The sequence below is a fragment of the Oryx dammah genome, unplaced genomic scaffold, assembly GCF_014754425.2.
Source record: "Oryx dammah isolate SB20612 unplaced genomic scaffold, SCBI_Odam_1.1 HiC_scaffold_23, whole genome shotgun sequence".
NCBI lineage: Eukaryota > Metazoa > Chordata > Mammalia > Artiodactyla > Bovidae > Oryx > Oryx dammah.
The window spans coordinates 74,495,849-74,516,152 of NW_024070207.1; the positions used below are offsets into that span (position 1 = coordinate 74,495,849).

The 20,304-nt window shown below is 52.0% G+C and overlaps 1 protein-coding gene across 3 annotated transcripts in view; it reads right to left on the reverse strand.

Moving 5' to 3' along the window:
* Positions 1–2,685: 2,685 nt before the first annotated feature.
* STARD8 (StAR related lipid transfer domain containing 8) overlaps positions 2,686–20,304 on the reverse strand; it is a 78,420-nt gene continuing 60,801 nt past the window's right edge. Inside the window, exons 3-15 of one of the 3 annotated variants that reach the window (XM_040265754.1) lie at positions 17,090–17,161; positions 14,947–15,028; positions 13,896–13,959; positions 11,129–12,531; positions 10,274–10,447; positions 8,354–8,408; positions 7,600–7,798; positions 7,011–7,221; positions 6,352–6,466; positions 5,846–6,070; positions 4,643–4,860; positions 4,366–4,542; positions 2,686–4,222 (exon numbers count right to left, since the gene is read on the reverse strand). In XM_040265754.1, the coding sequence (XP_040121688.1) occupies positions 4,105–4,222; positions 4,366–4,542; positions 4,643–4,860; positions 5,846–6,070; positions 6,352–6,466; positions 7,011–7,221; positions 7,600–7,798; positions 8,354–8,408; positions 10,274–10,447; positions 11,129–12,531; positions 13,896–13,959; positions 14,947–15,028; positions 17,090–17,161 (3,113 nt within the window). In that variant the 3' untranslated portion in view covers positions 2,686–4,104. Of the gene's footprint in view, positions 4,223–4,365; positions 4,543–4,642; positions 4,861–5,845; positions 6,071–6,351; positions 6,467–7,010; positions 7,222–7,599; positions 7,799–8,248; positions 8,409–10,273; positions 10,448–11,128; positions 12,532–13,895; positions 13,960–14,946; positions 15,029–17,089; positions 17,162–20,304 lie in introns of all 3 variants that reach the window. The other 2 variants (XM_040265753.1, XM_040265755.1) reach the window with 2 other exon arrangements.

Consider the following 20,304-nt stretch of genomic DNA (forward strand, 5'->3'; position numbering starts at 1 on the left):
GAGTGTGGCAAAAAACTGACATTCCACAACTACATGTTGAATGGCAGAATGGATGAGAATTTGAACGAATGGATGTATGCATGCATTGGTTGAGAAAGAAGGAGGGATCATGGCTGATGTGGGGATCTGAGCTGGGCAGCCAGGAAGAGAGAGCACCACAAGTTGAGACAAAGCAGGAAGCAGGGAGCACACTGTGTGTGGGAAGATGGTGAGTTTGGCTTGAGCCTGTTAAGTTTCACATGCAGGTGGGGCCTCCAGATGGAAAGGTCCATTTATACAGTGGGGAATATTGGCCAGAGCCAAAAGAAGTGATGGAGCTCTCAGTCATGATGGTAGGGGCATCTGAACAGAGGTTTAAACTGAAACAATGGATGTCAGCGAGGTCCCTAATGAACAAGGTGAGACAGAGGACAGGATAAGAAAGGAGGGCATGGAAGAATAAGCAGGAAGATCAGCCCATAGGGCCAAATTCTTCAGGAGGAAGTAGGGTGAAAACCAATCAGTGGTTAGGATACAAAGAGATCACCAGGATATTTAGAGCCTGGTGAAGAGGTAGGGGTGTCCAGAATGGTGAAAGCCGAGGTTGTGGGGGTCTGAGAGTCAAAAGGGTAGGTGGGATTTTGGTGCAAGTTAGGAAATGATATGCATATGTAGCCCACCCCAACCCAGCCACACACCCAGGCCCAAGCCCTCCACAGAGGCTGACTAGCAGGGAAGAGGCAGGGCAGGGGAGACTATGATTTATTCATGTCTGCCATGTCCTAGGCACTGTGTAGCCATATTCACAATCATTGGTTTATTTAACTATGATGACAAACTTACAAGACACAAACAATCATTAGCCTTGTCTTCTGCGAGAAAAACCAAATCAGAAAGGTTTCATGTGCCACTTAAAGTCACAGAACCTGGTGATGATAGATCTTGTCTGGGTTTGTCTTACATCTACCCTCAGCCACTCTGGCAACAGGGCACTGGAGACTATAGAAAATAACAAATTGATGCTTGCAGATAGATTGTCCAGTTCGCATGTGGAATTCACCCACAGTCTGGTTTCATTCAAGTAGTGGGTCTGGGGAAGTATATGGGTTGGGAATTTGAAGATGAAAATTCTCTGGCAACAGGGAAAGGCCAACTCAAGGTGGATCAAGATATAAGACTGAAGGTTACAAATGGCCATGGGTGGTGCCTGCCATGTGTGGGAGTGGCCTGGGTGACCCTCATCATCATGACATCTACTCCATGTCTATAAGCTATGGCAGTCCATTCACAGACTGCATGGTGGGCCAGGCAGAGACGCAGGGATGGAGGAATGGAAGACTGCGAACACTAAGGACCAGAGAAGCTCCCCTGCTTGGTAGTACCTCTCTCAGAAAGACAAACATGGAGAAGCCACACCAGGCAACTGGTCCAGGGCCTCAAAGTCCAGAGCTGAAAGACTAGAAGAATTCTCTGGCCCTTCTAAGAGCCTCCTCTGTAACCCTTTTCTGTCTCCTAGTGGCCATCACCTGGGAGGTCAATTTCATGCCACCCATGAACAGCATGCTCAACCTCATTCTCTGTTACCATCACCATGGCCTCCTTCCATGACTAAGTGGGGCATCACTGTGCCAGAAGGTCCCCTAGCTGCCTGCCTGGAAAACTACTGGCTTGGGCTTTACACCAGTCTGGCCTAACACCAGAGCTGCTTGAGTGATCTCCTATCCTACCATCATACATAGGTTGCCTTCATTGTTTTCCTAAAGTCAAGGGGCTAAGAGGCCCTCTGCTCCACTCTCTTCCAGGTCTAGCCAAGACCCCCAGGCAGCAGCAGTGAGGAAAGGCCAATGACATGTATGTATGGCTGAACCCAGAAGAGATTGGAAGAAGGTGACAGAGAAAGGGACTTGACAAGTACCCTGATCTGTTCAGGCGGGGAAAAGGTACAGATTGGGATGGGCCACGTTGAGCCAGACTTGTGACGAGGTGATCACTGGCCTGTTTGGCCCAAGAGGAAGCCGAGGTTCCAAGAGAGAGACAGAGAGAGAGAGACAGAAAGAGAGCGAGCAGGACTTGTTTACTCCAGGCTGCTCAACAGTACTCAGAGGGTACAAATAGACTGGTTGGAAAGCCTATACTCTCTCCAGCTGCCCCTCAGAGCTTGGGAATTTTATGGCTACAGCAATGTGACCAAAAAAGTGCTTCCTACAGGAAGTCAATATGAGGAAGCCTCTCTTTGCTGGTCACTGGAGCCAAATCAGGGGCTGCCCTGAGGCACTAAGACATGTCCTGTGGGTAGAACAGGGTCCCCACGCTTCCTGAGACTGGGTCATAACCCTTTATCCATCAGCTTGAGCTGTGCGCAACAGAGGAAGAAAGGACAGCATAGCCGAAGGCATCCCTCCATAGGGCTATCATTAGTATGCATGAGGTCATGCTTGGGAGCTGCTCAGATAGGGGACCTGGTCAAGTCAGGGAATAGGGTTTGTGGCTTCTACTGAAGCCCTGGCTTCTTGGAATCCTACCTCCCCCCAGCCCCAATCAACTCCCAAAGAGAAAGACTGAGGCCTTTCCCCATTTCTCCTGTGGCTTCCCCTGGTGTCCTGTGTTAATGTTCACAACATCTGAACCTGAGGTTGAACTGAACCCGCATTGTAACTTGTCCCTTGTCCCTGGCCAATCATCTCCACAAAGACAACCACACAGATAGAGTGCATCTCTAGGAATGCTTTATTGTTGCACTGGGGGGTATCACACGGACTGTGCTCTCCACTTCCCCTGTTGCATCTTAAGTGCCCTGCCCCCCCAAGGCTTGCTAGACCTCAGCCCCTACCCACAAATTATGGTACACTCATGATAGAATATGTGTATATATATATATATATATATATAGATAGATAGATGTGTCTGTATAATATATATATTTATCTATATGTACATAAACATTTTTAATATTGATAAAATACTGACTGTACAGTATTTATAGGTACAAATAAAATAGGTTTAAACATTACAACTGGTTGGCTGGAACCCATCCCACTCCTGTTTATTCAGCCAAAAATAACAAAGCACCAGTTGGTGTCTGGCATTTGACTTTGCATGTGAACCAACATGACTGGTAGGTGGGATAGGTCAGGTTTGGATCAAGTCCCAGTGGGCTGAGATGACACTAAGCCCTTCCATCTGATGGGCTGGCTGCTTGAACCAGGGGCCAGGTCTCTGCTGGAGGAAGGGGCTGTCATATCAGCCTGCTACCACAGGCAAGAAGAGCAGAAAAAGTGATACAAACACAGATAGTGTCTCCTCGCCACCATCTGCTTTTATTCAGCCTGTGCGGTGTCTGTTTACTCGCTAGCCATGGCAGTGCATGGCCAATGGCTACATGGGACCTTAGAGAGTAGCAGATAAAGTATGGAGCCCAAGTCAGGGAAGACTGGTTCATTGGTCTCTTGAGATCTGATGAAGGAAGGTTCTCCCCACTCTCACATCCCAAGCTATCCCAAATCGTCATATCACCTACTGGGACCCATCATTGCCCCCTCCTTAAATCAGCCTCATAAAAATCAGCATCTTATTTACACAAATCAAACAGCTCATGGTGGTTCGGGCTGTGCTGTGCTCTGCCCCGTGCCTGTCCACTCCAGTTCAATTTCTCTGCAAAAGCCAGTTCAGGATCAATGCTGGGCCCAAAGGCAAGACCAGAACCTCCTGTCCAACCTCAAAAGGACCCTAGCAGCAAACAGGATGACTTAACCTCTTGGAATAGCAGAGAGCTAGGGCTCTCTGCCTCCTCAACCCACAGGCAGGAGAGCTGAGACTTTAGACTGACTGGTCGCTCCATGGACCCAGAGGGCAGTAGCTGTTTTCTTGCTCTAAAAATGACTCCTTTCTCTCAGAAGGGCAGAACACAGGTTCAGGGGTGGAGGTGGAATGGAGACCAGACACTGAAATTCTCTTTTCCTCCCTTGTACATATGGAGGAACTTCAGGAAGTAAGGAGGACTGACTGCATGGCCTTGCCTCTACCCTTAGGAGCAGCATCCATCTGGGGGCTCTCTGCTCTCATCCCCCCATCACTGCCTTCGTGCCAGGGGGCCTGGGCAGTGGCACTCTGGGATCAGGCTGAGGCTCACAACTTTGTCTCAGGGCCAGCTGCCTGCATGGTCGGGAAGGAATCCCGGATCTTTGCCACCTCCATGGCGCACAGGTGTCCGAAGACTTTGTTGTACCAGTCAGGAGAACGGCCCCTGAGGAGGTAGAAGCAGGAAGGCATGAGTTGTGGGTTCTTCCCTTGAGCCCCTACTAGGGACAAGGAAGACAGGACTTGCCTCCTAGGATCAGGGGCATGGGGTGGGGTCGGGGGGACACCAGGGCTGAGGGGGCTTTGTACCTGAGGTCAGCACGGCAGATGTGAGTGAGCCGGGAGCGGCCCAGGCCACAGGGTTCCATGAGGTACTGAGACGTGAGCATCAAAGCCCGCACCCCCGACTCCGGCACAGGCTGCTCAGGATCCAGGGACTGAGACACGAGGAGGCAACCCCCACGGGGCAGGTCAGAGCGCCACATCCTGTGGGGAAGGGATGCACACATTCAGCTTCCTGGCACTGGTTTCCTCCCCACCTCCCCAGTCCCCCAAGCACAGAAGAGTGACAGCTCAAGCCCCTCACCGGAGCACCACAAAGTCACGGCAGGGATGGGGTGCCATGCTGTCAGTGACATAGTGGTACAGCTCCACACCCGGCATCAGGGCTTCCAACACCTGGGCCCGCAGAAGATCCTCATCCCAGAGGGCCCTCTCCCGCAGGACACGGTGTAGCACCACGGCTGGAGGGGCTGCCACTTCTGTGGATGCCTTCCACACGCGCAGTGGGTGCCCATCTGGCACCTGTGAGCAACAAGAGTGGGGACAGGGGCAGCTGTCAGGCCTGGAGAACTCCCACTCCACCCCTGGGCACCGGCCTGCCCTCACTCCAGCCCCCAACAAGGGAAGGCTGCAGGGCTACTCCGCTAACCCCTGCCAGATCCAGACAGACCAGCCCTATGTTTCCTGTCCTCTTTCTCCTTTCCAGATTTCTGCTCCTCTGCCTGCTCAAGAGCACAAAAAGATGATAGGACACATATTCTCCAAGGCCTACTAGGCTCTACCAAGCAATGAGCATAGTGCTTAGAATTTCTGGAACCGAAGATGATGGTCATCCTCAATGAACTCCCCCACTTAGCATGGAAAGCAGAGCACGTGCAAAGCAACAAAAGCTGCCACTCCTGGTGCCTTTTGCATGTGCCAGGCCCTGTACAAGCCTCTTACCCTGATCCTGTGAGGGGGTTTTTACTATGACCATGGCAAACCTCGGACTTGTGGCCTTACTTATAATCAGAATTGGAGAAGGAACATGGCTCATGTCAAGAAGGACAGAGAGAAGTAACCTCCAGCCTGGGGCATGACTGGAGCCTTTGAATGGAGGAGGGGGCATATCAAGTTGGGGCTGAAAATGGCTGGGGAAATATAATGCTTGGGGCAGGTCCATCCTGGCAGAAGGACAGCAGTGGTAAGAAGCACAAAGGTGGAAATGTAAGGAGCTCAGCATGACTGCAGTGCAGGGAGGGATGGGAGTGAGGCTCTAAAAGTCGTGACCTGTCTGGAGCAGGCCTTCAGGAAGGTAATGTCAGCAGGTGCTCACTAAGACGGAGCCCTGGTCTCGTTTGCTTCTCACTTTCTTATGGCGCTTGCTCTGCTGCCTGCCATTCTCCATTCTTCAAGCAGAAGCACAATGAGAGGCAGGGCAGCTCCTTCCTTGGGGATCCTTGCACACAGCCTGTGCTCTGCCCCCCTCCCCTGGTCCCATGGCCAGCCTGGGCAGCACGGTCCTCACCTTCTTGCAAGCCAGCTCCGTGTGCTGGGGCCCTGGCATGCTCATCCAGCCCTTGAAGCGCTCAGCAGCATTGTGCAGCAGCTCCTGGATGCTCTCTTCCATATAGAGGCTCAGGCTTACACCAGCAGCCCGGGCCTGCCGCAGTTCGGCCAGGGCTGGGCCCGGAGGGCTGAGTTCAGCCGCACTGTAGGAGCCACACAGTTGCAGCACCATGTCTTGGGGCACCTGGGAGGGCATACACAGACTGGGTTGGGGGCCATGGGGAGTGGCAGAGGGTCAGGGACCTCCAGTCCTAGAGCCTGTGGGGTCTGCCAGGTTCACTTTAAGGGAGCAGAGGTCTGGCTGCTGCGGGGTGGTAGATGAAAAACTGCAGGGGAAGAGCTAAAAGTAGGAGATTGAGGCATATGTGGTCAAGATCGGCCCTATCCCTGATTTAGGGTGCAAAGTTCAGGTATCTTGGTTCTACTGGGTCTGGGAAGTAGGCACCATGGCCTAGAGTGACTCACCTGGAAAAGTTTCTTGCAGTCGCTGATCATGTATGATAAGCCCTGGGTGGCAGCCATGTTCTCACTCAAGTCCCTAGGGCCTGGCCGGCCAACTAGGCTGCGTTTGCTCTTGATCCTGGAGGGAAGGGCCAGGAAGAGAGGATGGCACAAGGGCACAAGACAAGCTCCCCAGAAGCCCACTTGCCAGTCCTGAACACAAAACTATCTGTTGCCCTTTCCACGGAGAAGGCAATGGCACCCCACTCCAGTACTCTTGCCTAGAAAATCCCATGGATGGAGGAGCCTGGTGGGCTGCAGTCCATGGGGTCGCTGAGAGTTGGACATGACTCAGTGACTTCACTTTCACTTTTCACTTTCATGAATTGGAGAAGGAAATGGCAACCCACTCCAGTGTTCTTGCCTGGAGAATCCCAGGGACGGCGGAGCCTGGTGGGCTGCCGTCTATGGGGTCGCACAGAGTCGGATACGACTGAAGCGCCTTAGCAGCAGCAGCAGCAGCCCTTTCCAAGCCCCTGCTTCACAGCATCCAACTAGCCCCAGGCCCCTGAAGAGTCAGACTGACCCCTTGTGGTGATGCCTGGGAACTGCCATGCCAGCCAACCAGGGCCAAAAAGCCAATGAGCCCCGAACCCTCCCTGCCATGCCCTGCCCTGTTTCACCTGGGTGAGCGGTTATCCTTCTTGGAGATGTTGAGGTGGAAGATAGAAGGTGCCAGGCACACTGCCAAGTTACCGGCTGTCATCTGGTTCTCCTCAGCAGAGGCAATGTCACTTAGGAAATAGAGCAGGGTCTGTAGTACCTCTCGGTTCTCATCAGGGAGCAGCAAGGTGGCGGCTTGTGTGGCTGCCAACCAGTGATCCTTGGGGAGGACTGTGAGGAAGGCATGACAGAAGGGCTTCCTTATTCCCCAAGAGCCTCTGCATTCCAGGAATGCAGAAGGCACAGCAGTCCCAAAGTGAAATTGGTGAGGAAGGTGGACTCTGGGTGCTAGATCAAGCCCAGCTCTATGTGAAGTGTACCCTTATGGAAGTCCCTGCCTTTCTTCAGGGCCTCAGTCTATCCTTCCATATAAAGGGTTTGGGGAATAGAATGTGGTCTTTAACAACCTTACAACTCGGCATAGAAAATCTTTTCACTGAGCTCATGGGCATGGCTATACTTGCCTCCACAAGGTTTATCTTCTAAAAACCCTAGGATTCAGGAAGGCTGAGAACCTGGCAAGTTACTGGGGATAGGTGGGTGACTCACGCTGGTAGATCTGCAGGAAAGTAGTAGTAAGCTTGCTGGTGAAGATGGGCTCAGGCAGGTCCCGGAAATACTGCTTCAGTAAGTCAGCCACATCATAGGCTGACTGGCCGTCATAGCAGACATTGTCAGGGGAGGTCTCATTCATTTGACGCAGGTTCTGGATCCTGGACTTCACCCCAGACTTGCGGAAGATGCCCACCTGGCCCATGGAGGGGAGGCAAGGAGACTGTGAGGCCAGCCATAGACTGGGTGTCAGGAGTGTAGGCCACCCCAGAGGCCTCCAAGCCTGGCAAGCTTCCTGCTAGGCAGGGTAGGAGAGAAGTGGAAAAACCAAAGACATGGGTTTTTATAGCTTTGGGTCCAAGGAGAGAGATGGCCTTAGGGGAGATGAGTAGGAAAACAAGGTCCTAGGCTAAGGCAGGCTTCTGGTAGATGGGGGCTACTGCACTTGGGTGAGAAAAAGCTGGCACAGAGCCAGGTGAAAGGGAGCTTGGGTCCATCCTTCTTTGGCCTTCATGAGTATAGGAAAAGTCTCTGTTGGGCCAGCCTGACCCACGGGGAAGGCCAGAGTGGCTCCCCTCCCCCGATCCCTCAGCCTTGCACTTCTTTCCCATTGCCATCTCTCCTCATGCTCCCTGGAAGGCCTCACCTGGTCCAGGCACTGGCTACGCAGGTAGCGCATGGCTTGCTGAATGCTCTGGGGCAGTGGCTGGCCTGTGCGCTGCACATGAATGAGGGGTGGCACCCCAAATACCTGCTGGCCCCGGTAGTCAGGTGTCTTGTTCCTCTTCATGAACTTGGGGACTGACCTATTCAAGGCAGAGACAAAAGATCAGGAATGGAGACAGGGTAGGCCCAGACACAGCTTGGAGACTGTCTCTAGTCTTGGGGACTCAGGTGGGATAAGAAACACGCCATCTGCCCAGAGTCAACATTCATTGAGCACCCACTCTAGGCCCAGTCCTAGGGAGTCCCAGAGGAACACAGGGAGCTCTCAGTCTGGTCAAGGAGACGACTGCATTGACAGGCAGTGACAATACACATGGCCAGAAGTGAGCCAAGAACTTAAGGGAGACCCACAAGGGATTGTAACTGTACCTAGCAGGTCAGGGAAGGCTTCAGAGGGAAGGTAGAAATTCAGCCAGTTCTTGAGGGATAGGTAGGCATTGTCCCAGGGGAGAAATGGGGAAAAAAGACATTCCAGGCAGAGAGAAGAGCATGGCCAAAGGTAAAGAGGCAGGAACCAGATTCTACATTCAGAGAAGGCTGACTGGTCTGCTGGCCTGAATGGTGCTGTTGTCTGGGTGTGGTAGAGTAAAGACCCTGACAGATGAGGCAGGGTTGAAATGTGAAAGGATCATGATGGGAAGGAAACTGGACCTTATTGACACAGGAGGGTTTTGTCAGGAAAAGGACCACCAAAGCTGCATTTCAGGACAATCTCCTTGGTGGCAGCATGGAAATTGGGATAGAAGAGGTATAGCTGGGGGGCCTGGGGTCCCCCTTCACCCCCTCCTCATTCATGGCACACACTCATGTAAATCCCACGTGCATCTCCCACAGACATACATAAGGCACCTGGAATGGCTAACAAACATACGAAAAGATGCTCAACATCACTCATTACCAGAGAAATGCAAATCAAAACCACAATGAGGTACCATTTCACACCAGTCAGAATGGCTGCGATCCAAAAGTCTACAAGCAATAAATGCTGGAGAGGGTGTGGAGAAAAGGGAACCCTCTTACACTGTTGGTGGGAATGCAAACTAGTACAGCCACTATGGAGAACAGTGTGGAAATTCCTTAAAAAACTGGAAATAGAACTGCCTTATGACCCAGCAATCCCACTGCTGGGCATACATACCGAAGAAACCAGAATTGAACGAGACACGTGTACCCCAATGTTCATCGCAGCACTGTTTATAATAGCCAGGACATGGAAGCAACCTAGATGCCCACCAGCAGACAAATGGATAAGAAAGCTGTGGTACATATACACAATGGAGTATTACTCAGCCATTAAAAAGAATACATTTGAATCAGTTCTAATGAGGTGGATAAAACTGGAGCATATTATACAGAGTGAAGTAAGCCAGAAAGAAAAACACCAATACAGTATACTAATGCATATATGTGGAATTTAGAAAGATGGTAATGATAACCCTGTATGCAAGACAGCAAAAGAGACACAGATGTACAGAACAGTCTTTTGGACTCTGTGGGAGAGGGCAAAGGTGGGATGATTTGGGAAAATGGCATTGAAACATGTAAATTATCATATGTGAAATGAATCACCAGTCCAGATTTGATGCATGATACAGGGTGCTCGGGGCTGGTTCACTGGGATGACCCAGAGGGATAGGATGGGGAGGGAGGTGGGAGGGGGGTTCAGGATGGGGAACACATGTACACCCATGGTGGATACATGTCAATGTATGGCAAAACCAATACAATATTGTAAAGTAAACAAATAAATAAAACTGATATTAAAAAAAAAATAAGGCACCTGGAGTCATGTTGGCCTCTCCAGTTTCCCAGCACATCCCACTGGGCCACTGCCTGCCTGACCCACTTTCTGAGGGTGACCCTCCCAGGACCCTGGAGTGGGGCAGGGAGGGATCTAAGACCTGGATAAGCAGCTCAGTGCCCATTCTGGCCCAGGAGGACTCACCAGACCCAGCCCTGTTTGTGGGGGATGGTGTACTTCTCCATGAAAGTGGTGAGCCGCAGCAGTGAGCCCTTGTGCAGGAGGTGTATCTGGCTGGCAAACTGCCGGTTGATCTCCAGCGACTCCGAGTTGAGGCTGGGCCGGTGAGAGTTCTGAAAGCTGTGCCAACGGAGCTTTCTAGTGAGGGGCAAGGGGATAGAGAAGGCTGGAGGAGCAGCTTTCAGCAAACCTTAGGAAAAGTTGTGTTCTCCTGGTCCTTTTCCTCCCCCCACCAAAGAAAAAATATACAAAGAGATGGGACCACTGTCAGCACTGCTGTGGGGCTCCAGGGTGGAGGAAGCTTAGATTCCAGGGCTGCCCAAAGGCAAAGATGTTGTCAGGGAGGGTGGTACAGAGATCAGGCCTATCTAGTGCCAGCAAACAGTACGAGCCCCTCTTCCATTCAAGACTGCAGGGGAGGGGCTGCTCTGAGAAACCCAGAATAGTGAAGCTGGGGATCAGAGACCATCTGCAACACCCTTGATTTACACATGGGCTACCTAAAACCCAAAAGGAGCTACAGTTTGCACAGGCCGTAGCAGAGGCAGGTCCTAAAGCTTACATTCTAGATTCCTGAGTCCCGTACTTTCTTTTTCTCTTCTGGGACTGACTGCTGGCAGGCAATCACTCAGCCCCTAAGAACTTGCCCCTGCGCCTTGTGACTAAAAAATTGGCAGTGGGAAGGGGGAATATGGAGAGTGGATAAAGAAGGGAGGGGAGAAAAGGGGTAAGGGAAGAGACGAGAGGAGGAGGGAAAGGGAGAAGGGAGAAGGAGAGAGGCCACAGAAGCCCTGCCCCACCCTTACCCTGAACTCCCACCTGCAGGGTCTGGTAAGTGAGGCCCCGACACCTGAATCTCGTCGCTCACGGGATACTGATGTCTGGAGTCCAGTCGGGGACCCTGTAGCCTCAGCCTCGTTCATGGAGTTCCCGCTACTATCCAGCTCACTGGAGGAGGCCACAGTGTCGGAAACGTGTCCTTCTTCCACAGACAGGCTGGAGGAAGAGGTTGGTTCCCCCCCTGAATGTGTCTCCTCCTCATGATCCTGGGCAAAGCCCAGGGCCCCAGTCTCTGACTGTGCCAGGAACTCAGCCTTGGCAGGGGTCTGAGGCTGAGCCAGGACTCCAAGTTGCACATCCACCTGGCCCAGGGCTAGGGACTCCCTGAGGGCTGGAGCCTCTCCCTGGGTCCGAGCCTCACTGGTCTGGCCTTCCACTCCATCGGTGGCTATTTCTACTGTTGAAGTGGCCTCCTCCTCTACTTCCTCCTCCTCTTCTTCTTCCTTATCTCGAGGCCCCAGGTCTGGGCACATGGCCTGAGACCAGAGCTCCACCCGCTGCTGCAACCCCCACACGTGCTGGAGGATGTCATCCAGGTGAGTGTAGCTGTCCTCACCTTCCTCCTCCTCCTCTTCAGCCTCGGCCCCAGCCAGTACAGGCTCAGCTGGACACGGCTCCGGCATGTTGTCATAGATGCTGGCGTGGCTGCCTGTGGAGCCACAGGAGCCCCGGCGCCCTTCACAGCCCCAGTGCCTACCTGGCTGCCAATCTGCCAGGCGGTGTCCATCCTCTGGGCACAGGCTCTCAATGGACAAGGAGCGAGGGAATGTGCCTGGTTTGTGGTCTCTGGGCACATGCACCAGGCAATCACCCTGGTGTGCCCGCGGAGGATGCTGGAACATGGCCACAGGCCAGGCCTCCCAGGCCCTCTGAGTCTCAGCGCCACTGCCACTGGCTGAAGTGGCCGCCTGGTTCTTGGCCCGATAGAGGAAGCCATGGCGACTTCGGAAAGAAAAGGCTTTGGCAACCTTTTCTGAGGTGACTGAGCTGTGCTCCAGATCTGTTTGCCGGCCTCCACCCTTTTCCTTCCGCCTCAGAGACTCAAGGTGCTTGAGGAAGCTCTGGGAACGGTGCTTCTTGGTTTTGTCCTGGGGGCCCTCCTGGCCCCGAGTGGGACTGAGGAAGGGCCAGTGACTTGGGCTGGAAGAATGGCCTAGCAAGGGCAGATCCGCTGGCTTAGGTGGTAGGCTCACGGTGATGGCAGGCAGGGAGGTGGCACTAAGCTCAGTGAGGACACTCTCACAGCTAGAGGTCACCGGCAGGCCAGGGCTTGGTGGGGCCAACAAGTCAGAGGACCCCATGCGAGACCACTGCTTACTTTCTCGCTCAAAGGTCCAGTGGTTGCTGATGGTACAGTGCTCTTCCTCCTCTGAGTCTTCATTCTGAGAAGGGCATCACAGGGTAGAGTCACAGGTAGCCAGTCCACAAGCCCTTTCTTGGGCTCCACTCTCTGCCTCCAAACTCTTTGGGGACTTGGGGGCAAAGGGCCCTGCTCTCTGACTGAGAACACATCCTCAGAGTGGGAGGCACTCCTCAGCACTCTGGGAGTGCTGGAAGAAGCCAGGAGTCATGGAGAAAGCCTGGATGGAGGGTAGTGGTCATCTGATCAATCAAATCCCTACCCATTTTACAGACAGGGAAACCCAAACAAATGAGAAGCTGCTTGCCCAAGGTCATACAATGTCACAGGAAGATCCTCTGGAGAAGGGCATGGCAACCCACTCCAGTATTCTTGCCTGGAGAATCCCATGGACAGAGGAGCCTGAAGGGCTATAGTCCATGGGGTTGCAAAGAATCAGACATGACTGAGGGACTAACAATTTCACTTTCAAGTGAGTGACAAAGTCGGGCTGGAATCCAAGCATCCTGACATCTTGTCCTCAGCAGCCTCCCAGTGAGTCTTGAGGCTATAGTCTTAGATAAGAATCCCAGAATGCCAGAGCTAGAAAGGATATTTTACATTTTCTAGTTTTCTACTTTGCAAAGTGGGGAAGCTGAGGACTAGAGAGGGGAAGAGGTTTGTCCAAAGTCACCGAAAAGTCAGTGCAGAGCTGGGGCTAGGAGCCCAAGGTCTCCTGTTCCCCTGGCGACTTGTTGATGGCAGGTCTCTGGTGGAAAAAGCTCCAGAGAAAAACCCATAAAGTCTGACCCCAGGGAAGGATAGGTTCATTTCCCCACCTTCCAGGGCTACATGCAGACCCAGAGCTATCTTAGTTTCTGCAAGCCCAGACTAGCAGAGTCAGAAAGGTTTTTGGAGGGTATTAATGCTGGAGAAAATGAGGCTTAGTGTGGTAAGACTTCGTGAAGTGAGATTGGACATCCTGACTTCTAAGATCTTCTAAGATCATATAGGCCATGATTTTCCATCACATTATTCTGTCTCTGCCCCCAAGTCAAGGAGTTTTTGCCATCACAGAGAAGGCATGTAGGCAGATGGACTTCCCTGAGGGATGGCCATCACTAGGTCAAGTTATTAGAAAATCCAGGAGGGAGTGGTGGGCTGATAAGGCTGAGTGATGCTATGGGTCAGGGTACTTTTTCTCATACCCCGACTTTGAGACCAGGCTAGCGGAAACCCAGCAGCTTCATAAAGCCCCCTACATCCTACTCCCAGGCTAGAGCAAGGCAACACCCTGGACAGCCCAGACTCCTAGGACACTGGAACTAGTTTTATAAGTGGTTTATGTATGTTCTGGGTTCCCCATGGTGCCACAAGACCACAGACCCTATCCTTGCCCTAACTCACCTGCTTGCATTGAAAATGAACCTCCAGTTTCATCGAGGCACAACTGTTCAAGGTCATCAGCCTCCTGCAAGTAATACAAAGCAGGGTTCATCCAAGGGTCACAAGCCACTGAGCCTGCAGGGACTAGCCTAGACATTAGGAAGATGCCGTCCACTGCTTCACGTGCTCAAGACATCAAAACATCTCCCAAGTCCCCGTGTTCATGAAGGTTTCAGTGCTAGACATGATGCTTTAGATATTATGGGCTCTTGTCTTCTAGGAACTTACAGATGTGAGACAAAAAATAAAAACAACCACTACAGAGATGGGACACATTCAAGAACAGAGCAGACAGAAGGCATAGAGGGCACACAGAGGGTGGGACGAGCAACTTTCCTGAAGGCAGGGGGGTGCAGTCAGAGAGAAGTCTTTCTGGAGAACAGAAATGGGATTTGGATCGACAGAGAGACAGAGACTCCTATCCCAGTTTTCAACCAAAGCCTGTGACAAGGTAGAGAGGGAAATGGTCAGTAAACAGACCAGCGCATGTGTGAGGGGAGGACTGAGACTGATAAGGCTGGTCAGAGCCATGTTGCAAAAGGCCTCAGGTGTCGTGCTAAAAAAGCTTTAGACTTCTTTCTGCAGACAGTGACATATTTCAAGCAGAGGAGCACTCACTGGGAAGCTGACTCTGGTGGCTCTTGTGGAGTTGGATCAGAGCAAGGATGGGAATGCAGAGATGGAAGACAGGAAGGCCAGTTAGAAGGATGGATCCAAGAAGTTGTAGTTTGGCCTCAAAAAGTAGAGGGGGACAAATTAGAGGAGTGTTTGGAGGCTCTAACTGAAGGGGAAAAAAAGGCCAAAGACCTTGGCTTTCTAGTGCCTGGGGGTGGGCGGTGAGGATATCACAGGCACAGAGACAGAGGGAAGAGTGAAGAGCAGGAGAGCAGCAGATGAGCTTTGTTAATAGGCAGGTTACTCTGTCGGGGAGGGGGCAAGGATGGTTTTTTTCCTATAAGGAAGCCCCAAGCCAGGCCCATGACCTCCCAGGCCTAGCCCTTAGACCCCCTACCTGCACAGGGCCCCCAAAGAGTCCTCGTCCAGAAAACTGTGGTCCTTCTTCACAGAGCCAATATCCACAGGAAACAAACCTTCTGTATGGCAGAGAAAAGCAGAGATGAGTCGAGAGCAGCAGGTTAGAAACTCAGTGCCAGGGACCCTGCAGTGAGAAGAAGGGGGCCCAGGCAGCAGGGAGCTAGGCAGGCAAGAGCTGAGGAGGAGAAGAAAGGCTGCAGTGAGGCAGGGACCCGGGGAGCTCATGGTTGGCCATGGGGGAAGATCAAGGAGAAGACAGAAAGGTCGAGCTGGACAAGAGGACCCATCAGTCAGTGAGGCAGGTCCATGTGGGAGGCTGCTCAAGACAGGGGACCCAGGGGCACCAGGAAAAGAACAAGGACACTGTGCAGTCAAACATTAGCTCCCTTTCCCTTCTGCTCAGAGCAAGACCACCTGCTCCCTGGGGTTTGAGAAGGGAAAGGGGAAGAGGAAGGAGTGGAGGAAGAGGAGAGAATACCTGCAAAATCTCACACCTCTCTGCCTACTGGTAAAACAAGCCCATGAACTCATTTACTCATGTTAATTGAACACCAACTTTCTGCTAGGCACTGGGGACACAACAGTGAATAAGACAAAAACGATCCAAGCTTTCATGGAGTTTGTGCTCTCACAGGGGCAACAGATGGTGAACAGTATGTGAGAGAAACAAACTATGCTGTTACAAATGCTAGCAAAGACATGAGCCAGGGTGACAGGGTAAAGAGAGGCAGTAACTTCTGAGCTGAGCCCTGAAGAGCAAGAAGGGGCCAACTGGGCAAAGAGTCTGTGAAAAGGTCTCCAGCAGGACCAAAACTAAGGCTCCAAGGAGGGCGAGAGTCTGGTGTGAGCAAGTGGTAGAAAGAAGCCCAGAGAGTAGTGAGCAAAGCGGAGAGAAGCACGTGGAAGCTGGGTGATGCAGTTTTGTCGGTCAGAACAAAGCATTGCCGCTCACTTCATTTTGGGTGTGCCATGAAGCCCACGGAGGAGTGAGTGACAGAGTGGAGTGAGGTGTACTGTGGTCAGGCCTGCACTCCCTGGGTCACTCTAGCTGCTGAACATCAGAGTAGCGGACGGAGTGTAGAAAGGAGGCTGTAGCACTAGGCTGGGCAAGCAGGTCACACTAATGCGACAGTTAAGGTGGTATGAAGTGGATTGACTCAAGATATAGTCTGGAGGGAGCAGGGTCTTGCTGAAGGGTTAGATACAGGCACAAAGGAAAAGAAAACCAGAGGATGATGCCAGGATGTGGGGCTTAAGTGGTGGTGGCGCCATCAGGTGGTAACATCTGAGACGTCTGTCAGACAGCTGAGCAAAGATACTGAATTTAGAGTTGAAGAGATGAATCTGGAGTTTGGGCCTAAGGTCTGGACAAGAGAGACATTGGGGAGTCATCAGAATATACATGGTGCTCAGAAAAGGACCTCCTCAGAGATAAATGTCCAGAGAGAAGAAGGGCTAGGACAGAGCCCTGGGACACTCTAACAATGAGGAGCAGTTAGAAGAAGCTGAGCCGGCGAAGGAGACTGAGAGTGGCTGCCAGAAAGCCGGGAGAAGAGGGCAGTCCAGGAGCTGGAGGGGCCAACTGCACTGAATGCTACTGAGAGATTAAGTCAGGTCTGAGAAGGGACCACTGAATTTGACCACATGCAGGTCCCTGGTGAACTTGACAAGGACTGTTTTGTTAGCGAGGTGGGGATGAAGCGAAGGTACAAGTGGGGATGCGGAAAGAATGGAAACAGCAAGTATGAACAACCCTAGAGAAAAACAGAAAAATGAAGGAAAGCAGAGAAATAAGGCCACTGGGAGGGGAGGTGAAAGCAGGGCTGCTAGAGTGCACCCTCCATGTTACGTCTACATAAATACCGTTGTTGGGAGCTGTGCAGTGCAGCGGCCCTGCTTGAGACAAGGCGCTTTAACATATGGGAGACCCCAGAACTTGTGAGAGCTGATGAGCAGGCAGGAGAAAAGACAGGACAGAGGTTGTAACTATGGGAGCAGGCCAGGATAAACAGCTTCTTATATGGTGGGAGAAAAAAATCTTATGGGTCCCATGTTCCAACTGAAAAATGGAGGGATAAGGCAACTTGGGTGGGGCAGGGGGAACCACTGAGTGACCTTACCTTCAAAAAGCTGAGCATACTTAGGGAATCCTGTTGCTCGGAGCCACCTGCATGCTTTTTTGGCCTCAGCTTCTAAAACAGATGAGAGGAAGAGAGATAGGCAGAGGAAGAAGGTTAGCAGGTGCTGGTGGCAAGCCACCCTGGGTATGCACCCTTGAACCTCCAGTAGGGAGGTACCTATAGCTCTGGTGACCTGGAAATGACAACAGAAGCACAAAGGGGCTAGCACATTCACTCCATGTCACAGCTAGGATTTCCTCTCTGCTCGCCAAACCCTACTCCCTGGATGTGGTGGGACACCTCTCTCACACTATATTCTCTGCCCAAGAACAGGACCACCACCAGCAACAACTCCAAGGAACATCTGGGGTCAAGGAATACTGCAGGGGAAGAAACCACCACTGTGTCTTCATCCACTCCTTCCCCTACCACCGGGGAGGTACCCCCTTCCACAGCCCAGGTCCAGCTAGGCATACAAAATGTTCAACAGCATTATTCTGTTTTCCATCATCATACCTAATATTCCCCAGCATTCTGATAACAAATTTCATTTAACAAGCACTATAAGCTGTGTGGATTTTAATATGCTCATTTTACACATATCCAAACAGGTTCAGAAAGGAAGGGCTCATCTATAAGTCTCACCCAATAAGGCAGTAGTGCAGAGGCCAGAGTCCAAGCTCAGTGTGATTCCTGCTCAAGGTTCTGACCCCTTCTAACAAAGCAGCTCTTCCTCCCCCATCACCAAGGTCCAGGTGAAGATGCCTCCATCCCCGTGGGGCTTCCCCGGACTGCTCTGGCCCTCCCCCATGGCTTGGCCTCTTTGTGGCACAACCCAATGCTGACTGTCCAGCTGACAGTGCTGGCTTATGGGAGTCTTGGAGGGCAATGGCTGGGTTAGCCTCCCAATTCTGCCCTGGGAGTGCCTAGCACACGGTGGGGTACCCCTGCTAGCCTCAGTGGAGACTTGCAGGTGGCCTAAAGCCACAGTGGAGGCCCTCCTGGCCATGGCAGGTTGAGTATCTGCAGCAGAACCCTGGGACTGCCCAGTTCCCCACCCATGGTGCCAGGGAGCAGTGGGGCTGGGACCATAGGAGCTGTCATTGATGTTGGGGCCACAGAGAAGCTGCTGCCTCTGCAGAGCTGCTCTGCCCGTGGATTCCTGCTCCCACATTTCTTCCACTTCCTTACAGACTATAACCAGGAGCCTCCAAGGAAACTGGCGAGGATTTTCCAAGACAGGAAGAGCTCTCTCCCCAGTGCTCTCCCACAGCAAAATCCAAGATGAGATTCTGGCAGCCAGGAATCATAAGGTAAAGGACGCAAATGTATTTCAGAGATGCTAGGTGGGTAAACAAGGGAAGGAAGAATGCGGGAAGGTGGAAGTTGGTCGGAAAAATATAGGCTCCCCAAGGGTCACTAATGAGGAGTTGTTGCACAGAAGAAAAGGCTCTGCAGCCTCTGGAGCCCCTGAGGGCTTAATGGGCCAACAGGGAAGGGGTGGGGATGAACACTGCATTTCTGAGAGTGTGTGCATTGGTTGCTGCCATCCCAGTATCTGTCTCCGCAAGTAACTGTAGCCAAGTTTGCTCATGTCCATGATCCACATAGATCAGTGTGGGACCATGCACCTGGATACACTCCTCCTCAGGCACCTCAGTCTGTACCCACACCTGCATCTGTGTGCACACGTGTTTTACGTCACCATAATCTTCTAACCTACGACAGAGATCTAGGAATCACGAGGACCTCAGAGAGCTACTGGAAAGTGTTTGCTCCCACAGAGCCCAGCTAGCAGTACCTCAGCCCCTCTGGCAGGGGGCAATGCTAGACTAGGAAAGGATCTGGATCTCTAGGTCACTGGTGATCTGGGGACACAGTGAGAACAGCCCTAAGGAACTTCACTCCAGCCCAGGCCACATTTGACGGACATGGTTTTGCTGGTAGGACTGCTGAGTCAGCTGCCACAGCCACTTCCCTGTCTCTTGCTCCTACCAGCCCCCCGGGAAAAGGCCACCCCAGGCAGGGGGACCACCCTTCAGGATCAGGTCTGCATGTCAGGAACACACACTCGAAGACCATTGTAGCCCCTGGTCACTCATGGCTAGAGGGAGAATAAGGAGGAGGCAGCAGAGGGAGATGCATCCAGATGCCCTTCCTGAGCCTGGAGGAGGTGGAAGACGGCAGAAATGAAGTCCTGATCTACACATCTGCACCTTTCACCTGAGTCACAAAGACCCATGTGAGAGGGGAAGGCTGCCCACTCCCCTAGTGCTTGGCAGTAGCCCTGGTCAGGGTTGGTGGGAAGGGAACCAGCTCACTCAGGTGGGTGCCAAGGCTTTTCATTCATACATAGAGCCCTCCGTGCTGTGCTGTGCTTAGTCGCTCAGTCTCATCCAACTCTTTGCGATCCCATGGACTGTAGCCTGCCAGGCTCCTCTGTACATGGGGATTCTCCAGGCAAGAATACTAGAGTGGGTTGCCATCCTCCTGGGGATTTTCCCAACCCTGGGATTGAACCCAGGTCTCCCAACATTGGGAAGCCCAAGAATACTGGAGTGGGTAGCCTAGCCCTTCTCCAGAGGATCTTCCTAACCCAGGAATTGAACTAGGGTCTCCTACATTGCAAGCAGATTCTTTACCAGCTGAGCTACCAAGGAAGCCCTTAGAGGCCTCTAGTTTCCTGCTATTCAAAGTGTGATCATTGGACTAGTGGCATCGGCTTCACCTTGGAACTTGTTAGAAAGGCAGAATCCCAGACTTTCTGAAACAGAATCTACATTTAAGTTAAGTCCTTGAGTGATCTGCATGCACATTAGAGTTTGGGAAGCACTGGCACACATCAGCTAGCTCAGGGATTTTCGCACATTAGAATCAACTAGGAAGCTTTGTAAAAATACCAATCCCTGGGAGCCCCATCCCCAGAGGCTGATTTAATTGATCTGTGGTAAGACTCTCCAAATCAGTATTTTTTAAAAGCTACAGTATAGACATACTGAAAATGGCCCAAAGGACTTTACCAAATCACACAGAATTAAGTGTCACAACTGAAATTACTACCATCTTTTAATTCCATGTCCTGTGCTCTTTCCATTGCATTATGGCACCTGCCTTCAGATGCCACATAAAGAAAGGGCTTAGATTCAAAGGAACCAACTCCAGGTCCCCAAACTTTTTTCTGCCCTTCTGATCTAGTGGGGTGACAAGTCTGAGTT